We start from the raw sequence: 23,220 nt of genomic DNA on the forward strand, positions 1-23,220 counted from the left end.
GAACGTGCGAGGTGGTTGTGGGTCTCCGACCCCTCCCATCTCTCGCAACTTAACACAAAAGGGAGACGCCGAGAGGCACAAAGTTTGCCCGCGGAGGGTGGTGCGCGACCCTCCTAGGGGTCGCCCTCGGGAGCCTCCGCGAAGAGGAAGGAGGAAGAGGTCTGGCGAGGAAGGGGTGGTGGGGATGCGAAAGGAAGGTGAAACAGGGCGGAAAAGGCCAAGGGAAGCGAAGGGGTGGGGTGGGGGTGCCCAGCTTCCCCGAGCCGTCCCGACTCCTCCTCCCCGGGGCCCGAGAGAAAAGAAAGGGCAGCGATTAAGAGCTGGGGACAGAATACAGGGACTCTTGCGTTTTCGGTTTTCCCCACGTGTTCTCTCGCCCCCCACCGCCCCATCTTCCATCTGGATGTCTCTTGCCTCCCCCGGCCCCCGGCCCCGAGGAAAGGAGTGAATCAGGATCTGAGCCTAAGAGAGCCTCCTCCTCGACTCGCGCCCCTCAAGACTGGCGCGGACCCCGGGGCCCGACGCCTCGCCGGATCCCGACGCCTCGCCGGATCCCTCTGCGCCGGCCGGAGCGCGCGTCTCCGGGGCAGGGCTGGGCCGGAGGCAGAGATGCGCAGGGCGCCCGCAAGCGGGGGCGTAGGGCGCAGAGCCGAGAGAGGGGCCCCTCGATAGCTCCCCCCCCCCAACCGCCCCGCTTCTCTGGATGAAAGAGGGAGCAGGTCCCCTCCATTCTCCACCCCCCTCCACCGTCACCCCATTCCGAGGCGCGGCACTCACCTCCAGCGCCCGAGCCGTCCAGGCGGCCAGCAGGACCAGTGCCAAGGCGGGCAGCATCGCGACCCTGCGCGGGGCACCGAGCGAGCTGCCGTGCGAGGAGGATCCGCCGCGCCCTTGCTCTGTCTGTGTCGCCGCCGCCGCCGCCGTCTCCGGTGGCCCCGCGCTCTGCTGCTCTGGGTGCTCGCTCTCCTACCGCTGCCGAGGAAACTGACGGAGCGGCGGCGCGGCGGCGGGGCTCGGAGCCCGGCGAGTCAGCTGATCCGGCCCACCCCGCTCGGCACCCGAGAGAGACCCCTAGCGGAGCCGCCGGGGAGCTGCGCCCGCTCGGCCGGGAGGGGCCCGCGCCCCACAAGGCGCCCACAGGTGCGGCTCCCCCGGCTCCCCGGTACGCGCCTTCCCCGGCGGCCGACTGCCTGGGCCCCGGAGCAGTAAGAGGGAGAAAGCTGGGGTCGGAGAGGGATGGTGCAGGGGCAGGGAAAGGGGAGTCCTAGAACGTCTGGGTTCCAGAAAAGTCGAGGGCGCTCTCCGCTCCTAGCCGCCAGCTTGACTCATCGGACTCCGCAGGCCTCTCGGGGGTGTAGTATAAAGGACTGCTGCTGGGTGCGTTTTAATCCGCATTTCGGATTTTTTTTTTTTTTTTCCCCGTCTCTGTCTCGGTTTGGAGAGGTCGGGGAGGCGTTTCTGGAAGAGAACGAAACAAGCTTAAAGGAAATAGGATTTCTTTGCAATCAGGAGAGCAAAGCCTCCCCCCTCCTCTGCCCCGCCCCAGTCAAAAGCAGCCACGAGGAACCTGGAATTTCTATCTTTAGACCAAACCGAAGGAGAAAGGCGCCGGACCTGGAGAAGAAGCGGCGACCTATTTAGTTCTCCTTGAGAGAAGATTTTGTTTAAAAAAAAAAAAAATTGTTTTGGTTTGAGAAAGGGAAGACCATATGGGAGGTGGTGGTGGTGTTTTTTAATCAGGCAGGGATGTAATATCTGAGATGTGGGTGAAGTGAAAGTTAAGAGGGGAAGGGTCTCGAAAGATGACTCCCGTTCGACCCCAATAGCTCAAAGTCTGTCCTTGTTCTTGCTTGTGCCTGTCCTAAATCACAGAAATGAACCTTCTGGGAAGCCACTTTCTCCTCGATTAAACACAAACCATCCAGTGTCGGGTTAGTGTCCAATGAACCTAGGATGGTCTGCTGCTGCTGCTGCTGCTAAGTCGCTTCAGTCGTGTCCGACTCTGTGCGACCCCAGAAATGGCAGCCCACCAGGCTCCCCGGTCCCCGGGATTCTCCAGGCAAGAACACTGGAGTGGGTTGCCATTTCCTTCTCCAATGCATGAAAGTGAAAAGTGAAAGTGAAGTCGCTCAGTCGTGTCTGACTCTTCGCAACCCAATGGACTGCGGCCCACCAGGCTCCTCCACCCATGGGATTTTCCAGGCAGGAGTACTGGAGGGGGGTGCCATTGCCTTCTCCACTGCCCAAATGTATCCCCTGCTCTTGACCTAAAAGGGCCTCAGTCACCGAGGCAGGGTCCCCAGCCGGCCTGGAGGGAAGGGAAAGAAGCCAGGGAGTCAGAGGTGGGATCTTAGCTCAGCCAGAGGGTGCCTGCTTCCTTCCGGAGGACCCTGTTTCTCTGCCAGCTGCCTTAGACGTAGTCTTCTGTCTTCAGCCCCCTAAGTATCCAATTCAAGCCTGACTCGTGGATTACTTTTTCCCATGAATGACCTTTGAAGGTCCTCCACAAATAATAACAAATAATGTGTTGCCTCGAATTGTTTGTTTACCTCTGTTATTGTTGAGTTGCGCAGACACTTCCACTCTTTGCGCCCCCATGGACTGTAACCCACCAGGCTCCTCCGGCAGTGGGATTTCCCAGGCAAGAATACTGGAGTGGGTTGCCATTTCCTTCTCCAGGGGATCTTCCCAACCCAGGGATTGAACCCGTGAATTATTTACCACTGAGCCACCAGGGAAGTCCATTTGTTGACAAGCTTTATGTCATTTCCTTTCCATGGAAGCTCGTGAGGCCCTTACTGTTATTCTTCTCATTTATAAATTAGGACTCTGAAGACCTCCTCCCAAATCTGACAGCAAGAAAATGACAAGTAGTTGGGACTACAGGGGAAAAAAAGCCCCAGTCACAGCAAAAACCCAGTTTCTTCCAGACATGTTGACCCACCACTACAGTTCTGTCTATCCTAGGTTTATAGGAGCAACTGAGGGCAGTTCAGTTCAGTTCAGTCGCATGAATTGCAGCATGCCAGGCCTCCCTGTCCATCACCAACTCTGGAGTTCACTCAGACTCACATCCATCCATCAGGTCATCTGCATGCAGATAGGAGTATGACTTAAAGATGGGGATGGAGCCGGGCCAGCTACACAATTTACAGGGTCCAGCACAAAACTAAACAGTGGGACCCTTTGTTCCCAAATTAAGAATTTTAAGATGGTAACAGCAGAACGTTAACCACACGTGGTGCCCTGAGCACGGGACCAAGTGTGACCCAACAGACTGCATGTCCCTGGAGCTAGTCCTGGCAGGGAGGAAGCGTTTTTTTAAGAGTTAAGGGACTTTTATTGGGCACAAAACTCAAACATAGAGAGGTGAGGTTATAATCTCTGAAAATACAAGTTCTTTGGTGTGGCATATGCCCTTCCCACTGTTGAGACCCACCTCACTCACCCATCCCTGAAAAAGACCTTCCCCAAGGAAAGATGATTAGCTGCTGACTGAGTCGGAATGATGGTCATTCTTCACTCTTTTTCCTGCTTCATCACCACTCAGAGATTCTGTTGGTTTTGCTTTTCAGCCAGTGTCTCTGTTCTGCTGTTAATGCCATTTCCTGCCCCGAGGTTATCTTCAGGATCCTCTGAGGAGTAAATACCAGAACTTCTCTAGTTAGAACTGTAAACCCTGGGAAAGGGACTACCGACCCATTGGCTTCGATCTCCACATTTCCAGGCCAGACCCAAAGGCCCCAGCTTAGGAGACATTCACTAGCTCTTCAGACAATGCATTGTCTTTGGACTGCTCTGGTTACTCCAAAAGTCTTAACCCCACTTAAAGCCCACATCCTTTTCCTGTAACCTCCCACTCAGATGTCCCTGTTGCAGTTCTGTGACCAAGCCAAGCCAGTCTTTTCCACACCACAGACCTCCACATCAATAAAACCAGCGGTTTTCATGTTACTCCAGGGTCCTGTCTTCAGAAAGTAACACAGCCGCTCCCTTCAACAGCTGTGCAAATGGCACAGTGGCACCTGTTTCCGGTTCCTTCCACACTCCTCTGAGTGTGGTGTGTCTCGTGTCTTTTCACAGTGCTCCAAGGCTGCTGTGGTCACTGCAGTGTGAAGGAGTCCGTTGCCCACCTCAGTCTGCAGGTGAGTGTTGAATTGGATTGGGTGGCCTCACGTTGGTCACATTTGCTACCACACCTCCCGTCTGCTTTATGTATAGTGCTGCTGAGCCGCATCTCTGTCACCTTTTTTTAGGGTGTTATCTGTGCCCTGCCAATATCACCAAAAACAATCATTTTTTTTTCTAACTGGGGTATGTGCGTGTGTTAGTTGCTCAGTCATGTCCAACTCTTTGCAACTCCGTAGACGATCACTCGCCAGGATCCTCTGTCCATGGAATTCTCTGGTCAGGAATACTGGAGTGGATTTTCCCAACCCAGGAATTGAAGCCGGGTCTCCTGTATTGCAGTAGTCTTTACCGTCTGAGCCACCAAGGAAGCCCTTACTGGGGTATAGTTGATTTGTAATATAAGTTTCAGCATAATATTCACAGTTTGTAAAGGTTATACTCCATTTATAGTCGTTGTAAAATATTGGCCATATTCCTTGTGTTGTATAGAATATCCCTGTAGCTTTTACATAGTAGTTTGCACCTCTTAATCCCCTACCCCGGTCTTGCCCTTCCTTTCTTCCCTCTCCCTGCTTGGTAACCACTAGTTTGTTCTCTTTAGCTGCGAATCTGTTTCTTTTTTGTCACATTCACTAATTTGTTTTATTTTTTCCATTCCACATATGAGTGATCTCATACAGTATTTGTCTTTCTCTGTCTGACTTATTTCACTTACATAATACCCTCCAAGTTCATTCATGTTGTTGCAAATGGCAAAATTTCCTTCTTTTCTGTGGCTGAGTAGTATTCCACTGTGTGTGTGTTTGTGTGTGTGTGTGTACCACATCATCCGTTCACATGTTGGTGGACACTTAGGTGGCTTCCATTATCTTGTCTGTTGTAAATAATGCTTCTGTGAACATCGGGGTGTGTGTGTCTTTTTGAATTAGTGTTTTCCCTTTTTGGATATATACTCAAGTGTGGGGTTGCTGGGTCCTATGGTACTTCTGTTTTTAGTTTTTGAGAAACCTCCTTCTGTTTACCACAGCGGCTGCACCAGTTTAGACTCCCGCCAACAGTGTACCGGGCGCCCTTTTCTCCGTATCCTTACCAACACTTGGTATTTGTGTTCTTTTAGATTTGTATGCTTCTTTCTTGCTTTAGCTGTTCTAAAAGGTATGAGGCAATATCTCATTGTGGTTTTAAATTGCATTTCTCTAATGACTAATAATGTCTAGCATCTTTTCTTGTGAGTTTTAGCCATCTGCATGTCTTCTTTGGAAAAATGTCTATTCGGGTCTTCTGCTCATGTTTTAATCAGATTTTTTTTTATACTGAGTGGTATGAACCGTTTATACATTTTAAATATTAAACCCTTATCAGTCATATCATTTGCAAATACTTTCTTCCATTCTGTGGGCTGTCTTTTTGTTTTGTCAATGAGTTCCTTTGCTGTGCAAAAGCTTTTAAGTTTAATTAGATCCCATTTGTTCATTTCTGCTTTTATTTCCTTTGCTTTAGGAGACAGAGCCAAAAAAATATATGGCTACAATTTATGTCAAAGAGTGCTTTGCCTATGTTTTCTTCTAGGAGTTTTATGATTTCCTTCAAAACCAATTATAGTCTGAGCCAGAGGGTGGGGGCTGTATTAGTTGGCTAGGGTTACCATAACAAAGTATCACAGTCTGGGCAGCGTCAACAGCAGCAGTTTGTTTTCTCACAGTTCTGGAAACTAGAAGTCCATGATAAAGGTGCTCATAAGGTAGATTTCCTCTGGGGCCTCTCTCCGCTTGTAGACGGCCACCTTCTTCCTCTGTCTTCACGTGGTCTTCTCTGTGTGTCTGTGTGCTGATTCTCTCTTCTAAAGACACAGGTTGTATTAGATTAGAGGCCACCCTGAAGACCTCATTTTAACTTAATTACCTCTTTAAAGACCCTATCTCTGGAGCTTCCCTGGTGGTCCAGTGGTCAAGACTCCGAACTGCCAGTGCAGAGGACTAGGGATCCATCACTTTGTTGGGGAGCTAAGATCCCGCATGCTACACAGCATGGCCAAAAGATTTTTTAAAAAAGGCCCTGCCTCCAATTGTAGTCATATTTTGAGTTACTAGAGGTTAAGACTTCAGCATAGGAATTTGGAGCAGGGGGATGGAGATGCAATTCATTCTAGAACAGGTGCTTATTTAGAACAGCTAAGACTTGCTCTATAATCCTGCCACTGTTCTTTGACATTTAGTACCAGTGATCAGTGGTTCATCTGACCTTTTCAGTTGGAAGATCATTCAGCTCAATAGAAAGAAATTGAGGAATTCTACTTTCCTTCCATCGTTCCTTGACGTTGCATCATGATCCCAGCAGCTAACTTATCCAAGCAACCGGCTTAACCAAGATCATCTGGTTCTGCAAGTAAAGAAAATGTTCTTTTACGTTTCTTCTTTGATCATTTTTAGCAAAGCTTAAGCTTATATTGACATTTAAAATCTGTATTAGTTTGTTAGAGCTGCCGTAACAAAATACCACAGACTGGATGGCTTAAGCAACATAAATTTGTTTTCTCGGTTCCAGGAGGCACAAGTCCAAGTCGGGGTGCTCGCAGGGTGGAGGCCTCTGAGGCCTCTGTCCTTAGCTTACTGCTGGCCATGCTTGCTGTGTCCCCACTGGGCCTTTCTTCTGTGAATGCACACCTTTGGCTTCTCTTTCTACACATCCTAATCTCCTCATCTTCTACGGACCCTGCTCAGGTTGGATTAGGGTCGACTCTGATGACCTGCTTTTAACTGAAGCACCCCTTTGAAACCCCCTATCCCTCATGAAGTCACATTCTGAGGTCCCGGTAACTAGGCTGCAGCATATGAATTTTGGGGGAACATGCTTCAGTCCATGTCAGAATCCCTAAAACTATCCTCACATTTAAGCTACTCTGCTATTTATTCTTGAGGGTAGATTCTTGCCACCTTTTATTCACATCCTTTTGAAACCAGCATGCCTCCTAGGTAACCAGAGTGGTTTCTTTGGCTGCCTTTCAGTTGAATATTTAGATGTCTTGGTTACTTCAAATTTCTAATAGTGTTGTAAATTATGGTACCTTCTGTAGAGGTGCTGGCAGGCTGAGTATTAGCTGTTATGACAGATACTGTGATGTATTTGAGAGTTTCACATGCTTCTCAACCCATCTTCCTTTCTAAAAGTTCATGCTGATTCCTCTTTGTGGCCCAGAAGTCAGTCTTGAGTTGCATGTTTCTCTCATCTCTTTTTACCTTCTCTAAGACAGAGGGCTGGAGAAGGCAATGGCAACCCATTCCAGTACTCTGGCCTAGAGAATCCCATGGATAGAGGAGCCTGGTGGGCTGCTGTCCATAGGGTCACAGAGTCAGGCATGACTGAAGCGACTTAGCATGCATGCATGCATTGGAGAAGGAAATGGCAACCCACTCCAGTATTCTTGCCTGGAGAATCCCAGGGACAGAGGAGCCTGATGGGTTGCTGTCTATGGGGTCGCACAGAGTCGGACACAACTGAAGTGACTTAGCAGCAGCAGCAGCAGCAAGACAGAGGGCATTATATATTTCTTCATCTCCACTACAGCCTTCAGTATCTACAGAAGTCGAAACTGTACATAGCATTCAAGGTTTTCATAACAAAATTCTTTCTCTCAAGAATGGGTGCAGTTTTTCACATCGTAGGATTTTTTTTTCTTTCTTGTTAATGAGCAGCTATAAAGACATTTTAAATGAATAATTAACCCTTAACATGCCTGTATTTAACTGCACATAGCTAACAGATCTTCGTGTATATAGACGTTGCAACATTTTATTTGCCCTATTTCTTACGTTACTTCTTCATTCATGGACCTTAACTTCACTAGTGCATCTAAGAGTTCATATATCTTCAAACAATACAATACTTTACAAATTAGTCCTCTGCAATCACTACACAAAGGTGCTTCAGAGACAGCCTTCAGCTTCAGATAAGAGATAGTTTACAAATAAGCTTAATGTATTTCAGGAGTAATTCTATGCGACAATAATATTAATATTAAATGTTTAACCAGAGACCACTGCTGGCAGCTGGTTTACATGACTTGTTTGAAGAATGATGGTAATTCCAAGACTGCCACAAGGACTCAGTTAAAAGAATATTCCTATATTTTATGGAATAACAAGAGTGGAGAAAAAAATAGGCCATATATGCCAACCCCAGAGGTAAGAAGTGAGAAAAATCGATCCAGTAGCAAGAAGATTTAATGGAGACCATATGGACATTACATGGGTTTGCTTCTTTAGAGGACTTGGGTAATAGGGCACCAACGTGCATTAATCATAAAGGACTCAGACTTTGAGAAAACCTGAATACTTACATTTCACTTTTGGATATAGTTGTGGGACCTACCAGAACCTCCATTTCTGAATATTCATCAGGTGGTGTGACAAATGGAAATCACCCAGCACCGTGCATAGTTTGCAATAGAAACCAGTTCTCTTTTCTTGTGAGAACAGGAGTTCACATAGCTGTCACTTGGGTGACCAGGATAATAATATCCTTGGATTAATCTTACATTGATCTTCCCAGGGGCTGTCAGTGATCACAGTGACTTTTAACCCAGAGTAAGTTAGGTGGGTCCCCGAGTAATGTGTTGTTAATAAAAGTTCCAGATTTGTGAGTGATTTACTTTTTTTGACACCAAAATGAGAGCAGACTCAAGGTTACTCTTTTATCAGACTGCTCATTTGTATTCCAATAACGTAGAATTGGGCAATATGCCAAGAATTAGGGGGAACCCTCCACCACTCGCCAGGGCATGTGCCAAGTACATGAAAGGCAGGCGTCCTCTCTGTGGAGGGCACAGTGCTTGAAAAGCCTGCTTGCTGGAAGTATTGAGAGGATTGCATGGGGCTGACCACCTCCTGCAGGATGGAGGACCAATCACATCCCATTCATGTGGTCAGGAAGAGTCTCTCCCCTAAGCTGCTGCCAGAAGTCCCAGCTCACACCAGGATTTCCATGGCCTGGGGCCACAGCCAACACTCAACAGTGAGATGAACATTGAGCCTGAGGGCTCTTAGGCTCCAAGGCAACCAGGCCTCTTTATCTCCACACATCATGCCTTTTCATACTGTTCACGGGGTTCCCAAGGCAAGAATACTGAAGTGGTTTGCCATTCCCTTCTCCAGTGGAAGAAAATGGCAAAGCTTTGGAAGTTGGTGATGGTCAGGGAAGCCTGGTGTGCTGCAGTCCATGGAGTCGCAGAGTCGGACACGATTGAGCGACTGAACTGACCTAATGCCTAGGGGTTGTTGCCCATGGTCTCCTTTTTAAAGAGAGAGAAGTTCTTGAGTCTCCCATGAGTGGATTCAGCTTTCAGAATCCTAGTGAAGGCTGTAGCTAGACAAATGTTACCTATACCTAAAATGATTGGGAAGATTCCAGGCAGATAAACCTTGAGTATTCCTGAACGCATTTTGTAAATAAACTATATCCTGAATGACAGAACAAATGCACAAACCAACAACCAAATAAATAAAAGCTTCACAGTTATTTGGTATACAACTTTTGCCCCTAAGTAACTACCCCAACTTTGCTATAATCTAATTTGGCTGTATCCCTCAATTAATATTTTCTGTTTCATGTGTAACTTATTCCAAAGTAAATGTAACACTAGGCTCAAGAAGGAAAGGATATATATACACACATACATGTATACGTAATTATAATTATGGCTGATTTGAGTTGTTGTACAGCAGAAACCAGCACAATATTGTAAAGCAATTATCTTCCAATTAAAACATAAAAAAATAAATATAACTCTTAGGAATGAAAGTGTGTAGTATTGGTGTGCTTAGTTGCTTCAGTTGTGTCTGACTCTCAATGACATGGACTGTAGCCAGCCAGTATCCTTTGTCCATGGGATTCACCAGGCAATTGGATCAATCAAAAGTTTTTACACTTCCACTGTGGGCAGAGTGAAAAACTGATACATTCACTTCCCTTAAAGAGCTTATGTTTATGTGAGAAAAGTATCTGCAGGAATAAAAGCCATACTGAATGGTGATTATAGTTAACAGTACTGTAGTGTGTATTTGAAAGTTGCTATCAGAGTAGATCTTAAAAAATTCTCATCACAAGAGAAAAAAAATGTGTAACTGTGGTGGTGAAGGATATTGACTAAACTTACTGTGATGACGGGGCTTCCGTGGTGGTTCAGTCAGCAGAGAGTCTGCCTGTAATGAAGGAGACGCAGGTTCGATCCCTGGGTTGGGAAGATCCCCTGGATGAGGGCATGGCAGCCCATTCCAGTAGTCTTGCCTGGAGAATCCCCATGGACAGAGGAGCCTGGCTCGCAAAGAGGTGGACATGACTGAAGGGACTGAGCGCACACACGTTGTGGTGAGCATTTCACAATATATCCATGTATCAAATCATTCCTGTATAGTTAAAACCAATACAATGCAATGTGTCAATTATCTCAATTAAAACATTTGTAAAAAGGAAGAGTGAAAGTGTGCATCAGCAAGTACAGCTTGCGAACGTATCTGTGAACTCATCAGAGGAAAATTAGAATTGTAGACCTGTTTCATTGGAAAGGGTTAATCAGAGACATGACGAAGAGGTGTTCAAAGAGGAAAATGTTTTAAGGAAAGGTTATATGAATACATCAAGAGTGTTCTTGGTGGAACTGATAAGTGGGAGTTAGCGGTGGGGGAGACGTGTTAATATTTCAGGAGCTGAGGAACCTTGGTCAGATGAACTGGGGTTGGGGGTGGGCTGTTCCTCACTACAGGTTTTCGAATCATCTGACATATTCTAACATTTCTAAAGCAGGGTCTGTCAGTAGAGAAGTTGTAGGGGAATTTGGAGGATGACAAAGTTGGGATTGGGAAAAACAGAAGGGAATTCCACAGATTCCAGGTATGACTGGAAAAAGTTTGTGAAGACATCATGGGAAGGCACTTTATGACTGCTAAAGCGTCGAGATTGCTGTTGACCAAGCTGGGGACTTTAGACACAGGATCTCACAGAATACTTACTTGTCTGTGGTGTTGGGTGACCCTCCATGTCACAAATGAGGAGGTGAGAGAGGTTAAATCAACCAAAAAAGGATGGCGGAGGGAAGATTTGTACCTGCTTTGTCTTACCGGCACATCATTGATTATGATTTTTTTAATGAGGGGAATAATAAATTCAATTTTTAGTTTTTATTTAGGGGTCAGAAGTACATACAAGAGTAAGTACCTTAAGTGTGATAGAGAAAAACAAGGAAAGGCAAGTGAGAGATGAACATTGAAGATGTGACTGTGATTAATAGATAATTTACCCCCAGCCGGTGAGCTGTTGACAATTCAGATGAGGTGTTTTGTTTTTTTAAAGAAGATGTGCTTTCATGTTTACTTATAAGAACCAACTAGTCACTTGGAAATTTCCTATTTGTGAGATGAACGTTAGATACCCCTGTAAATACAGTGTGAGAAAGAAGTGAGCTGTATTTCTATCTCGAGATTATTTTCCAATAGAGGAATGCATTGGAATTATCCTTTTTGGAAGAATGAAGAGTAGGGACTTCTCTGGTGGTACAGTCGTTAAGAATCCGCCTGTCAAAGCTGGGAACATGGGTTCGATTCCTCAGTCGGGGAAGGTTCCACGTACCATGGTGCAACCAAACCGGCGAGCCTCAACTATCGAAGCCCGCTGGGTCTGCAGCCCACGCTCCGCAAAAAGAGAAGCCACGGCAGTGAGAAGCCCATGAGAGTAGGGCCTACTCATCATAACCAGAGAAAGCTTGCTCACAGCCTTGAAGACCCAGGGCAGCAAGCAATAAATAAATTAAAATTTTGAAAAGTGAAGAATTTTGAATTTTTGAAGGAAAAAAATGGCATCATCTAGCACGGTTTCCAAACTGTGTACTGTGGAACCCTAGTATAGCAGTGTATTACCATTTGTTTGTTCATACAGGAAAAGAGTCTGTAATCAAATAAGTTTGAGAAATAAGCGGTTAAATAAAATGAAACAAATACCCTTTTCTTTAGAATGCCTACAACCCTTTACGATGCTGCTGTGCACTTTGAATTTTAAAGAGGGTAGCTTCTGAATGTTGTTTGTCCCCCTCCCCTGTTTTTGTGTTGTTTGCCGCATCGACTCCTGGTACCAGTGTTGCCTGCTGCAAGCTTTAGGGAACTCTGCTTCAAAGGCATTTAATAGACTCTTGGATTATTTATTTATTTATTTACACCTTTGCAGAAATGAAGGTTTATAGCGTACATTTTTGCCAAAGCAGATGGGTTCTTTCCACTGAAAGGTGTTTCCACGCATGACCTTGAAGATAAATGAATAAAGGAAAAAGAGTAAAAATATTAGGTTGACAGACATTTTAAAGTAGGGCATAACAGATGCCATAAAAAGCATTCTGAAAGTTTAAAGTAGGAGTTAAAATGTGTATTATATGGAAGATACCAGATTAGAGTCTTTGAATATTTATAGTCCAAACATGCAAGTATTTGACCAGCTCCTTCCCAGTTTGGGGGAGAAATGGGACAGAATCCAATTCACAGTTGAGACTGACTCCCTTTAAGTTTTCTTATGTGAAAAGCAGGAAGTGTTGCTAAGTTTACAAAGGTAAGCCTCAGGATAAGGCTTGAGTTTCCTGTCCTGCCTTTAATGTTTTGAGATGGGGCCCTTAAGAAGCAGCCAGGACCTGATGTTGATACCTGAAGAGTTCCAGGAAGGAGATTTGAAGGAGACAACTATTGGATTAATTTTAAGATGCTTTTGCTGAAAATTTTCATAAAGAATACATAGAAAGGAGACTTGACGGTGGCTCAGTGGTAAAGAATCCGCCTGCAATGCAGGAGACACAGGAGACCCAGGTTTGATCCTTGGGTAGGGAAGATCCCTTGGAGGAGGAAATTGCAACCCACTCCAGTGTTCTTGCCTGGAGAATCCCAGGGACAGGGGAGCCTGGTGGGCCACTGTCTCTGGGGTCGCACAGAGTTGAACACGACTGAAGTGACTTAGCAGCAGCAGCAGCCAGTATTCTTGCCTGGAGAATCCCATGGACAGAGAAGCCTGGCTGGGCTATAGTCCGTAGGGTTGCAAAAGAGTTGGACACAGCTGAGTGACTGAGCACACATGGATACATAGAAAGCAAAGGCATAAGGAGAGAGAGGACTCTTTGGGTCAAAAAAATAAATCTGAACTGCAGTTTTTCTCTGTTAGTCCTTATTGAAAAATTCATTTACCACTAATGGTGTCAAGGGGCCCTGTCAACCTTCATTATTGTACCAAAAAGAAAAATAAGGAAAAGGCTTAGGGAGCCCTGTCAAGAAAGGAATGTTGTCATTTCTGTTTTCCAACTATCAGTAAAAACAGGTTGTGTTATCTAAACCTCATGGGACCATCCAGATAAGCACCTTGCTCTGGTGAGTTTGTGAAGCCTGGTAAGAGATACTGATGGAATAGAAAGGGGAACCAGGCAGGCCTGCTTCCTTTCTCAGAGGAAGAGTAAAATGAGATGGAAATAAACAGGGACAATGGTGAAAACACCAGTCTTGGTTTCAGATAATTCTAGAGCCCAAACAGCTACCCTGGATTAAATCTTGGAGAGTATAAAATTCACTACTAATTTTGGACCTACATACCAAAAGAGGTCCTAGATTTGCTTAAAATCAGTTATACCATTTCAATCTCAACTGCTTGGAAGCTACTGGGAATTTAACAAAATCAGATTCAATGCACATTGCTTGGTACTTTTCCACCAAAATCTCTAAACAGCCCCCAAAACCATATGCAGGCCATACGTAGCAGAAGGGAGACCAAGATGTTACAATTGGAGCTGGAGTAACTCAAGTCTTTACGGCTGTCTTATTAGTCTCAATTCAACACCTAGGAAATGTCCATGAGAGGTGTTTTTCAATCAAGATGAAGAAGCTCGGGGAACTTCCCTGGTGTCAGTCAGTCAGTTCAGTCGCTCAGTCATGTCCAACTCTTTGTGACCCCATGGACCGCAGCACACCAGGCCTCCCTGTCCATCACCAACTCCCAGAGTTTACTCAAACTCATGTCCATTGCATCGGTGATGCCATCCAACCATCTCATCCTCTGTCATCCCCTTCTCCTCCTGCCTTCAATCTTTGCCAGCATCAGGGTTTTTTCCAGTGAGTTGGTTCTTCACATTGGGTGGCCAAAGTATTGGAGTTTCAGCTTCAACATCAGTCCTTCCAATGAGTATTCAGGACTGATTTCCTTTAGGATTGACTGGTTCCAGTGGTTAAAAATCTGCCTTGCAATGCAGGGGAAGAGCTTTTGACCCCTGGTCTGGGAACTAAGATCCCACTGAGGAGCAACTAAGCCCGTGAGCTACAACTACTGAGCCCACGTGCCCTGGAGACTGTGGGCCATAACGAAAGATCCCACAGGCTGTAATGAGGATTCTGCGTGCTGCCGCTTAGACCCGAACTAAGACCTGCAGGCAAATAAATAAGTAAATATTAAAAAAAAAAAAAAGATGCTCAGGCAGGCACAGTGGTATGCATTCACTCACAGGCTGACTTCTTTTTGGAATTAGTCTTCAGTGATAATTATTCCGTGTATGACTGAGTCTCCAGGTTCCGCAGCATAGCCAGCTCTTTTTTCAGTCCCTTGGGAGTCAGACACATTTCCGGGTATAAGTAGCAGTTTCATCCTGGAGCTCCCTCACCTTTCACACCATTCAAAGAAAAGACGTTGGATGGCTGGCCCTTAGGAACTTTTTCTCTCATTCCTAGACACCTCTGGTAGAAAATAATTTGATTTAACATGATTTTCCTTCCATGTGAACATGCCAGGGTGCCGCCTCCCTATCTCATAATACCCTGTAGCTGTCTTTCATCTCCACTCTCTTCCAGTTCCTATGAGTTGAAGAAGGACCTAGGGTTACAGTGTTTAGAACAGAAAGGTTATAGCACTCATCTGTGCCAAGCCTTTATTTATTTTGATGTGGAACTTTTGGAACTTTCTGGAACTTTTTTTCCAAATATGCCATTGGTTGAATCCATGGGTATAAGAAGGGTTGATTATATAAGTAACAAATAAAAATAGCCTATTTCTGCTGCTATGTAATAGAATATGCATTGTGAATATTGCGATAAAGCTAATGAAGCTCTATGCCATCACGTACCCTAGCTTTTCATGTAGCTGGTATTTTACAACTCTTTATTGTTTGTGAAATTGTGACACATGTTAAGATTCTCTTACGAACAGCAGAATATCAGAGAGTGCAGAATTAGTTTATTGACCCTCCCTCCTCACACTGGAGCTCCGCACACAGGCAGATTTATAAAGTAATAAAGGCAGTGAAAACCCCTGAGCCTGTTCCAAGTTGGAATTAGCATTCCAAAGAATTCCACACCATAATAGGTTACATGACTGAGAAGCCTTGGTGACGTTAGCGTGCCCACACACTCATGCCTGACCTTAAACTTCTGGCGCCCCATGCATTTTATTTGGATGAAAAGTATGCATGGAAGCAGTTTTCTGTATTCCTTCTATAAACCACATGCTGAGATACTGACCTCCTCCTGGCTTTTAGGTGATGCAGATGTTTGGTTTTTTTTTTAAATACTGAGATAATTTTAAAATCTCACTTCATGTACAATATTTGCAGTCATCCCCACATTTGATATACTTGCCTTGGGCAGCTTTATGTAAGTTTGTGAAGACAAGGCTACTAAATACCAATCAGTTATAAGGTTTTTATTAAGATTGTCCAACCAGGCATGACTATATCTAATTATGTTCTCATCTAACTCAATATAGCTTGTCCATAAAAGTGTCACGAGAGTCTTAGTCGTATGTTCTGTTAAAGTCCAAAACCGCCAGGCCAGCCATGCTTATCCAATAGAAGTGAGTCTGGCATGCATTTCCTGATGAATCTGTGCCAACTTTGGCTTCCAGAGATTCCTGCTTCTTTTTCTACCTGTTCTCATGTCAGTCTTTTAATAATCAGGTCTACATGTTTGCTGTCACTTGTGTGGAAGTGATCTTATTTTCTGAAAGCTGAAGTTCCTGACTTTAGAGGAGAAAAGAGGATGAAAAAGTGAACAACCACTTGCCATATAGGTGGTAACAAAGCTGGAGTTAATTGATTTGGACCTGAACTTAGTATTCTAGAATATTGCAAGCAAGAAGGAGCTTGCATTTCATAGAGGAGCAAATGACGGGAAATTGGCCAGTCTGCTTTCAAAATTGCCAGTTGGGGGAGGTGGGGAATGCATCTAAAGATGCACCAAGGAGAAGGGGGGAAAGGTGTAATATAGAAAAAGAAGCATCCTCAAATATCCTCACACAAAAAAATAGCAAGGATGACGATTAGGGAATAAAACATGAGTGATGCCTCTGATTTCTGTGCCAATGCTCATTGTATGGGCTTCCCCCGTGGCTCAGAGGTTAAAGCGTCTGCCTCCAATGGGGGAGACCCGGGTTCGATCCCTGGGTCGGGAAGATCCCCTGGAGAAGGAAATGGTAACCCACTCCAGTATTCCTGCCTGGAGAATCCCATGGATGCAGAAACTCAATCTATAGGATATAAGCAATTGGATATCTTAACACAGAAGGTAAATACGGCTTTAGAGTAAATTTGGCACCGAGTGTTGGTGGAATAGGGCTGACAGTGAGAACTGAGAACAAAAACGTGAGTCTTTTTCAAAAGAAATTGACCTGGGCATGTGCAAGTGCTTGCTCAGCTAGAACAAGGATTTAAAAGCTCCCTCTTCAAGCAGCCCGCCCGAGTGGTCCCAGACCTGGAAAAACTCTGTCACTGTTCAAGCCATTAGGGCAGGCTTTTAAACAGGAATTTTACAGTGCTGTTCCACGGTGGTACATCAGATCATGTTGTCTTTATCAGACAGTCCATCCTCTCCTTCTTTATTCCGTCCCTTGTGCTACATTTATGCGTTTCTGTCTGCCATGCTAGACTTTGAGGACACAAACTGGCAAATAGAGCACAGATCATGTAAATCACACACGTACCTTAAACCTCGTTCTTTCAGTTCACACATAGTGATACCATGGCAATTAGCTAAGCTCTCTCCCATATCGTTCTCTATAAAATGAAGTGATAGGACCTGCTTCCTGGGGTTATGGTGAGGCTTAGAGATGACATATGCTAGGTGCTTGGCACATAATGGGCATGCAATACATGTGGGTTTGGAATTGAAACTATGGATGTGGCATGGACAGGAACTTTTATGTGGTTCAGCTGTTTATACCCAACAGCAAAAAAAAAAAAAAAAGAAAAGGGCTCACAACCTAGTAGCCGGCTTAAACAGGTTGAATATTAATGAGCTCTGACTGGGGCCTTGCAAATAAGCTGGGTAGAAATGAATCTGGAATATCATCAGCAAATGCCTGAAATGAAATGAATCTTATTAACATACTGGGAGGATTGATACGCGTGGCTTTAGTCTGAGATACTTTCAGCATTCTCTCTCCCTCTAGTTTTTAAACAGTGATGCGGAGAGCTGACTCACTGGAAGAGACCCTGATACTGGGAAAGATTGAGGGCAGGAGGAGCAGGGGACGACAGAGGATGAGATGGTTGGATGGCATTACCGACTCGATGGACATGGGTCTTGGTGGACTTCGGGAGTTGGTGATGGACAGGGAGGCCTGGCGTGCTGTGGTTCATGGGGTCACAGAGAGTCAGACACGACTGAGCGACTGAACTGACTGACTGATTAAGGTATAATTCATATGGCATACAGTTCACCCCAGAGCATTAGTGAAGTGTACAATTCAGTGGAAATTAGTATATTTACAGATGTGTGCATCTATCGTCACAGTCAATCCATCATCTCTAAAAGAAACCCCATCGCCTTTAGCTGTCATAACCTACTCTCCCTCACTGCACCCTAAGCTGCTGCTCATCCATTTTCTGTCTCTATGGATTTCCCTGTTCTGGATATTTCCTATGACTGGTATCATGTAATATGTGGTCTTATGTAACAAGCTTCTTGCATTTACCATGTTTTCAAGGTTTATCTATGTAGTAGCATGTATCAGTCCTTTATGGCCAAACAATATTCCTTTATATACATATATATAGGAGAAGGCAATGGCATCCCACTCCAGTACTCTTGCCTGGAAAATGCCATGGACGGAGGAGCCTGGTGGGCTGCAGTCCATGGGGTCGCTAAAAGTCGGACACGACTGAGCAACTTCACTTTCACTTTTCTGCATTGGAGAAGGAAATGGCAACCCACTCCAGTGTTCACACATCACAATTTGTTTATCGCTGTGTTGGTTGGCAGACATTTGGGTTGTCTCCTGTCTTCTGGCCATTATGAATACTGCTGCTATGAATGTTAATGTATATTTTGTGTGTGTTTGAGCATATATTTTTATTTCTCTTAACTGTATACTTAGGAGTAGAGCTGCTGGGTTTCAACCCTCTTTTGATACTCATAATTGGGAACATTGAGTCTGTGATTCTAGCCTAATCTCCCTAAAACACTTTCCTGTGACAATCCTAGATTTTCTGCATTTTATTCACTTAATAATTACTGAGAAATTATTGCAAATCGGGTAATGTTTTAGGCACCAGACAACTTTGGTGGGTTCTTTAGGTTTTAGACTCTTCAAGATCTAGCTGGAACCTGACAGTTGGGGTATTACATTTTTCTGTACCAAGCATAACTATAGACCACCTTATGCAGGAAAATAAATATAACTCTTAACCTGCCTCTTTTTTTATGATCCAAATAAACTATCACCTTTTCTTAGCTCCTTTGTACACACTGTCTATAAGTTTTTATAGAAGCTTCTGGTTCACACTGCTTTTTCATATATTTGTATTCATCCATTCACTCACTACAAATCTAGTAAGCACCTACACTCTGTCAATCATTATACCAGACTTCATCAATATAAAGATAAGACACTCACTGCTCTTTGAAGAGAAACCATACATAAATAGGTATTGAGATGTTCCTAACCCATTTTGGCGTCCCTAGGAAAGTCTTCCTGAAAGGTGAAAAGGTGCAACATGGATTTAGAGACAGGCCAGAGTGAGACGGGGAACTTTCCATGAAGAGAGAACAGTGTAAGGAGATACATAAATAAGAAACATTATGGTAAAGTAGTTAAATACTGCTGGGTCATAAACTGCATCTAAGATAAAGAATTTTCAAAGGGACAATATAATTACTTAATATGTAGCCTGCCAGTGGGAATTAATGATTAAAAGAACATGGTTATCCAATAATGTACAACTGCCCACTAAATAGCTCTGTGACATCAGACAAGCCATTAACCTCTCTGTGCCTGCCTCATTTGTCATCAAATGTTAGGTGGGAAACAGATTTTATGAATATCTCCTTTCTAAAGTGACACATAGATTGCTTTTTAAAAGTCCCGAAGAGCATTCTAGTATTGTCCCAACATAGCCAAGGCTTGGACAGATAGAACTGTATGAGATGAAGGAGATAAGTCATAGATAAGATTTTTGATTAAACAGATTGAAGTGAAGAACTCTGAGTAAAGGAAGCAGATGAATTTCAGACCTGGCTTGGTGCCCCAGTAGTGCTGACTGCCTATAGAAGAGAAGTCCCAACTCCTACATTCAAGTCTGCACTTATCCTTCGCAAGCCCCACCTTCCATGATGCATGAAAAGGGCACACCTATTTTCTGACTTCAAATCGTCTCCTGATACTTGCTTTGGAATCTTGGATGTGTCTCTGCAGACTGTGGGTTGTGAGCCTATCCCATTCTATACATAGTACGCACTGCTTCACAGATCAAGTGTTTGCTCTGTTCTCTTGTAAAATTTGGATATTTCTATGTCTTCAAGATCGTATACGAGACTCTATCAGGGTCTATATCACATTTTTTTTCTCCAACAATTTTACTGGGGTATAGTTGAGTTATAATGTTGTGTTAGTTTCTGGTGCACATTTTATACTTATTTGTATGCTTGCAGTGGTCACTGGTTCCTCTTTTCCTTTTTGAAAGCTATACATAGTTATCTTTGACCTTCATTTGCTGCCTCTAGGTCAAGGCAGTGACACAACAAGCAAATACAAAAGAAAGGGCCTGATACTGCCACAGAAACCCTTTAAGTTGGGCACGTGCCAGGCTCCAGAGCCTTGGCTCTCATACTTTGGTCCATACTGATAAGCCACAGGGGACACCAGGGGTAGCCTTGGTACCCATACATAAAGTCCCCAAACACAGGCTCAGTCACAAATGTACAGAAGCACAGGAAAGGAGGAGAAGAGCTCTTGCCAGTTCTCCCACCCACTTGATATACCTAAGAGATAGTCTCGTTTTGCTTCTTTAATAGTTCTTTTTATGGATGAGTAATATTCCATTCGGAGAAGGCAATGGCACCCCACTCCAGTACTCTTGCCTGGAAAACTCCATGGATGGAGGAGCCTGGTGGGCTGCAGTCCATGGGGTCGCTAAGAGTCAGACACGACTGAGCAACTTCACTTTCACTTTTCACTTTCATGCATTGGAGAAGGAAATGGCAACCCACTCCAGTGTTCTTGCCTGGAGAATCCCAGGGACGGGGGAGCCTGGTGGGCTGCCGTCTATGGGATCGCACAGAGTCGGACACGACTGAAGCGACTTAGCAGCAGCAGCAGCAATACTCTATTATATACATATACCACATCTTCTTTATCCATTCTTCTGTTGATGGACATTTAGGTTGCTTCTGTGTCCTGAGTATTGTAAATAGTGCAACCGTAAACATTTGGGGTGCATGTATGTTTTTGAATTATGGTTTTCTTTGGTTATTTGCCCAGGAGTGGGACTGCTGGGTGAAATGGCAGTTCTGTTTTTAGTTTTTTAATGAACATCCATATTGTTTTGCATAGTGGGTATATCAATTTACATTCCCATCAACAGTGCATGAGGGTTCCCTTTCTCTGCACCCCTTCAAGCATTTATTGTTTTGTAGATTTTTTTTTTAATAGATAACTAATGAGAACATGCTGTATGGTACAGGGAACCCTACCTAATGCACTGTGGTGACCTAAATGGGAAGGAAGTCCAAAAAGGAGGGCATATATGTATACGTATGACTGATGCATTTTGCTGCACGGCAGAAGCTAACACATTGTAAAGGAACTATATTCCAATAAAAATTAATTAAAAATAGTCCGTTTTGTAAAAGAGGAACAATCAATGGCATGCAAAATGAACAGGGAAGAAGGCATGATGAAACCTGCAAGACACTAAATATGTGTCAGTTCAGTAACTAAACTCTGTCAATCTAAGATCATATAGTGCTCTAGGATCATATAGTACCGTAAGATCATACAGTGCTCAATGGGAAGGGCCACTGGTAAAGTAAGCCCATTGCCATTAGTGAAGAGAGAATTTACCTTGGTAAAAGGAAAACTTCTACCTGTGCTGGTAAATCTGCTGCTGACTTAAATGTGGTACAGAAGCTTCTGGAATTACTACCACTTGTGGTAGTAAAAATCTGAGAGTCATTTTATGTTTTTTTTTTCTTTTATAAAATAAAAAGTTGCATTATTTACTGAAATTTGTACTCTGTACAGAACTGAATTCCTAGGATAGGCTGCATTTGGAATTTAAGGTTTTATTATAAGCACCACTTACGCTTTCTATTTTTATCTGCTTTGTAATTTTTTAGTTGTCAGTGGTGGGTTGCCAAATCACTGCCATTTTATTCAGTAAAATGTTTACATATTGAAAACATGGTTCGTGCCTGTATTACTAAGACAGCAAGACAACCACCAAGCCGTCGGAATCTCTGTTTTTTCCGGGGGAGTGTGTCAAATTAAATACCAGGAAAAAACGCTCTGGGAGGCTTGCGTACCCATCCCAGCTACTGTGTGTTAGCTGCTGAAGGCCACCGCTGCCCCATTTGCTAGAGAATTTATTATAGGGAAGAACTGATGCCATGTTGGATCTGTTTCTTTTGCTTTAACCTTTGCTTCCTATGGCTTTCGTTCAGTAAAAGCATACTGTTTATACATAATAGCCTACCTTGGGGAACTCTTCTCTTCTGCCTGAATGTTAAACCAAAATGCCTTTGTTCAGTACCCTGTCCACCTGTGGATGGCTACAGGAAGGAAGAAATTAACACATCCTCTCCCCAAGGCTGGCCATTCCAGGAGATATTTGCAAGAATAATGGCCTTTTTACTACACTTCCTCAACAACCCCCCCACCACATTCTGTAAAAGAACCTGGCATCCAGACCCAGTTAAGATGGTTATTTTGAGACATTAGTCTGCTATCTTCTCAGTCTGCTGGCTGTCCTAATGAAGTTGTGTTTCTTGGCTCAACACCTCTTCTCTTAGATTTATTGGCCTCTTGTGCAGTGAGCAGAGCAATCAGTCTTGGATTTGGTAACAAACTGACCTCACCAGAATGGCCTGGAGGAAAACACCCCTCACCCCCAACCAAGGGCAGCATGCAACCAACTTGATAAGGAAATACGAAAGTCCTCCTCCTTTGTCTCAAGGTAGGACAATGTCAAGGTATGACAATGACTCCTAGAAAAAGACCCTGATGCTGGGAAAGACTGAAGGTGGGAGGAGAAGGGGACAACAGAGGATGAGATGGTTGGATGGCATCACCAACTCAATGGGCATGAGTTTGAGTAAGCTCTGGGAGTTGGTAATGGACAGGGAGGCCTGGCGTACTACAGTCCATGGGGTTGCAAACAGTCGGACGTGACTGAGCAACTGAACTGAACCAAAGGACAGTGTCTGTGGTGTCACTCTTGTTTCAAAACTCTCTACGGGATCAAACTAAGACTACAATTCAGCTGAAACCATATCTTTTCTTTGCTTTTCCCCCTGCTATCCTTCACTTCCTTCCAAGTGAAGCTTCCTTCACTTCCTTCCTTACTACTTTCTTCTGAAATGCTTCTACAAAGAATTAGTGACTTATTTATCCTTATCTTGTGCTCAGCCTCCCAGAAACTCAAATGAAGACTGTATGTGAAAATGTTTATCAGTCCCAGGTGAGGATAACTTTTAAAAAATGTTAAAGTGATATAAACCATTTTCAGAAAAAGGACATTTACAAAGTATTATAATAAAAGATATCCATTTAAATATATAAAAAATAAGCATTTATGTTTGGAAATTTTGACATACAGTG

The 23,220-nt window shown here is 44.2% G+C and overlaps 1 protein-coding gene and 1 long non-coding RNA gene across 9 annotated transcripts in view; one reads left to right on the plus strand and one right to left on the minus strand.

Moving 5' to 3' along the window:
- Positions 1 to 986, minus strand: part of APP (amyloid beta precursor protein) — a 311,691-nt gene extending 310,705 nt beyond the window's left edge. For all 8 annotated transcript variants that reach the window (XM_086412582.1, XM_086412572.1, XM_086412568.1 and 5 more), the window contains exon 1: positions 778 to 986. In XM_086412582.1, coding sequence (XP_086268708.1) covers positions 778 to 834 — 57 coding nt within the window. In that variant the 5' untranslated portion in view covers positions 835 to 986. The remainder of the gene's footprint in view (positions 1 to 777) is intronic.
- A 115-nt stretch (positions 987 to 1,101) lies between these two features.
- Positions 1,102 to 22,576, plus strand: LOC147380274 (uncharacterized). The gene is made up of 3 exons (XR_015167836.1): positions 1,102 to 1,377; positions 4,084 to 4,145; positions 22,413 to 22,576. It is a non-coding gene; the product is annotated as an uncharacterized LOC147380274 (long non-coding RNA).
- The last annotated feature ends 644 nt before the right edge of the window (positions 22,577 to 23,220 follow it).

Source organism: Bos grunniens, chromosome 1, assembly GCF_055505025.1.
Source record: "Bos grunniens cultivar Pamir isolate PY7600 chromosome 1, Bosgru_T2T1.0, whole genome shotgun sequence".
NCBI classification, from domain to species: Eukaryota; Metazoa; Chordata; class Mammalia; order Artiodactyla; family Bovidae; genus Bos; species Bos grunniens.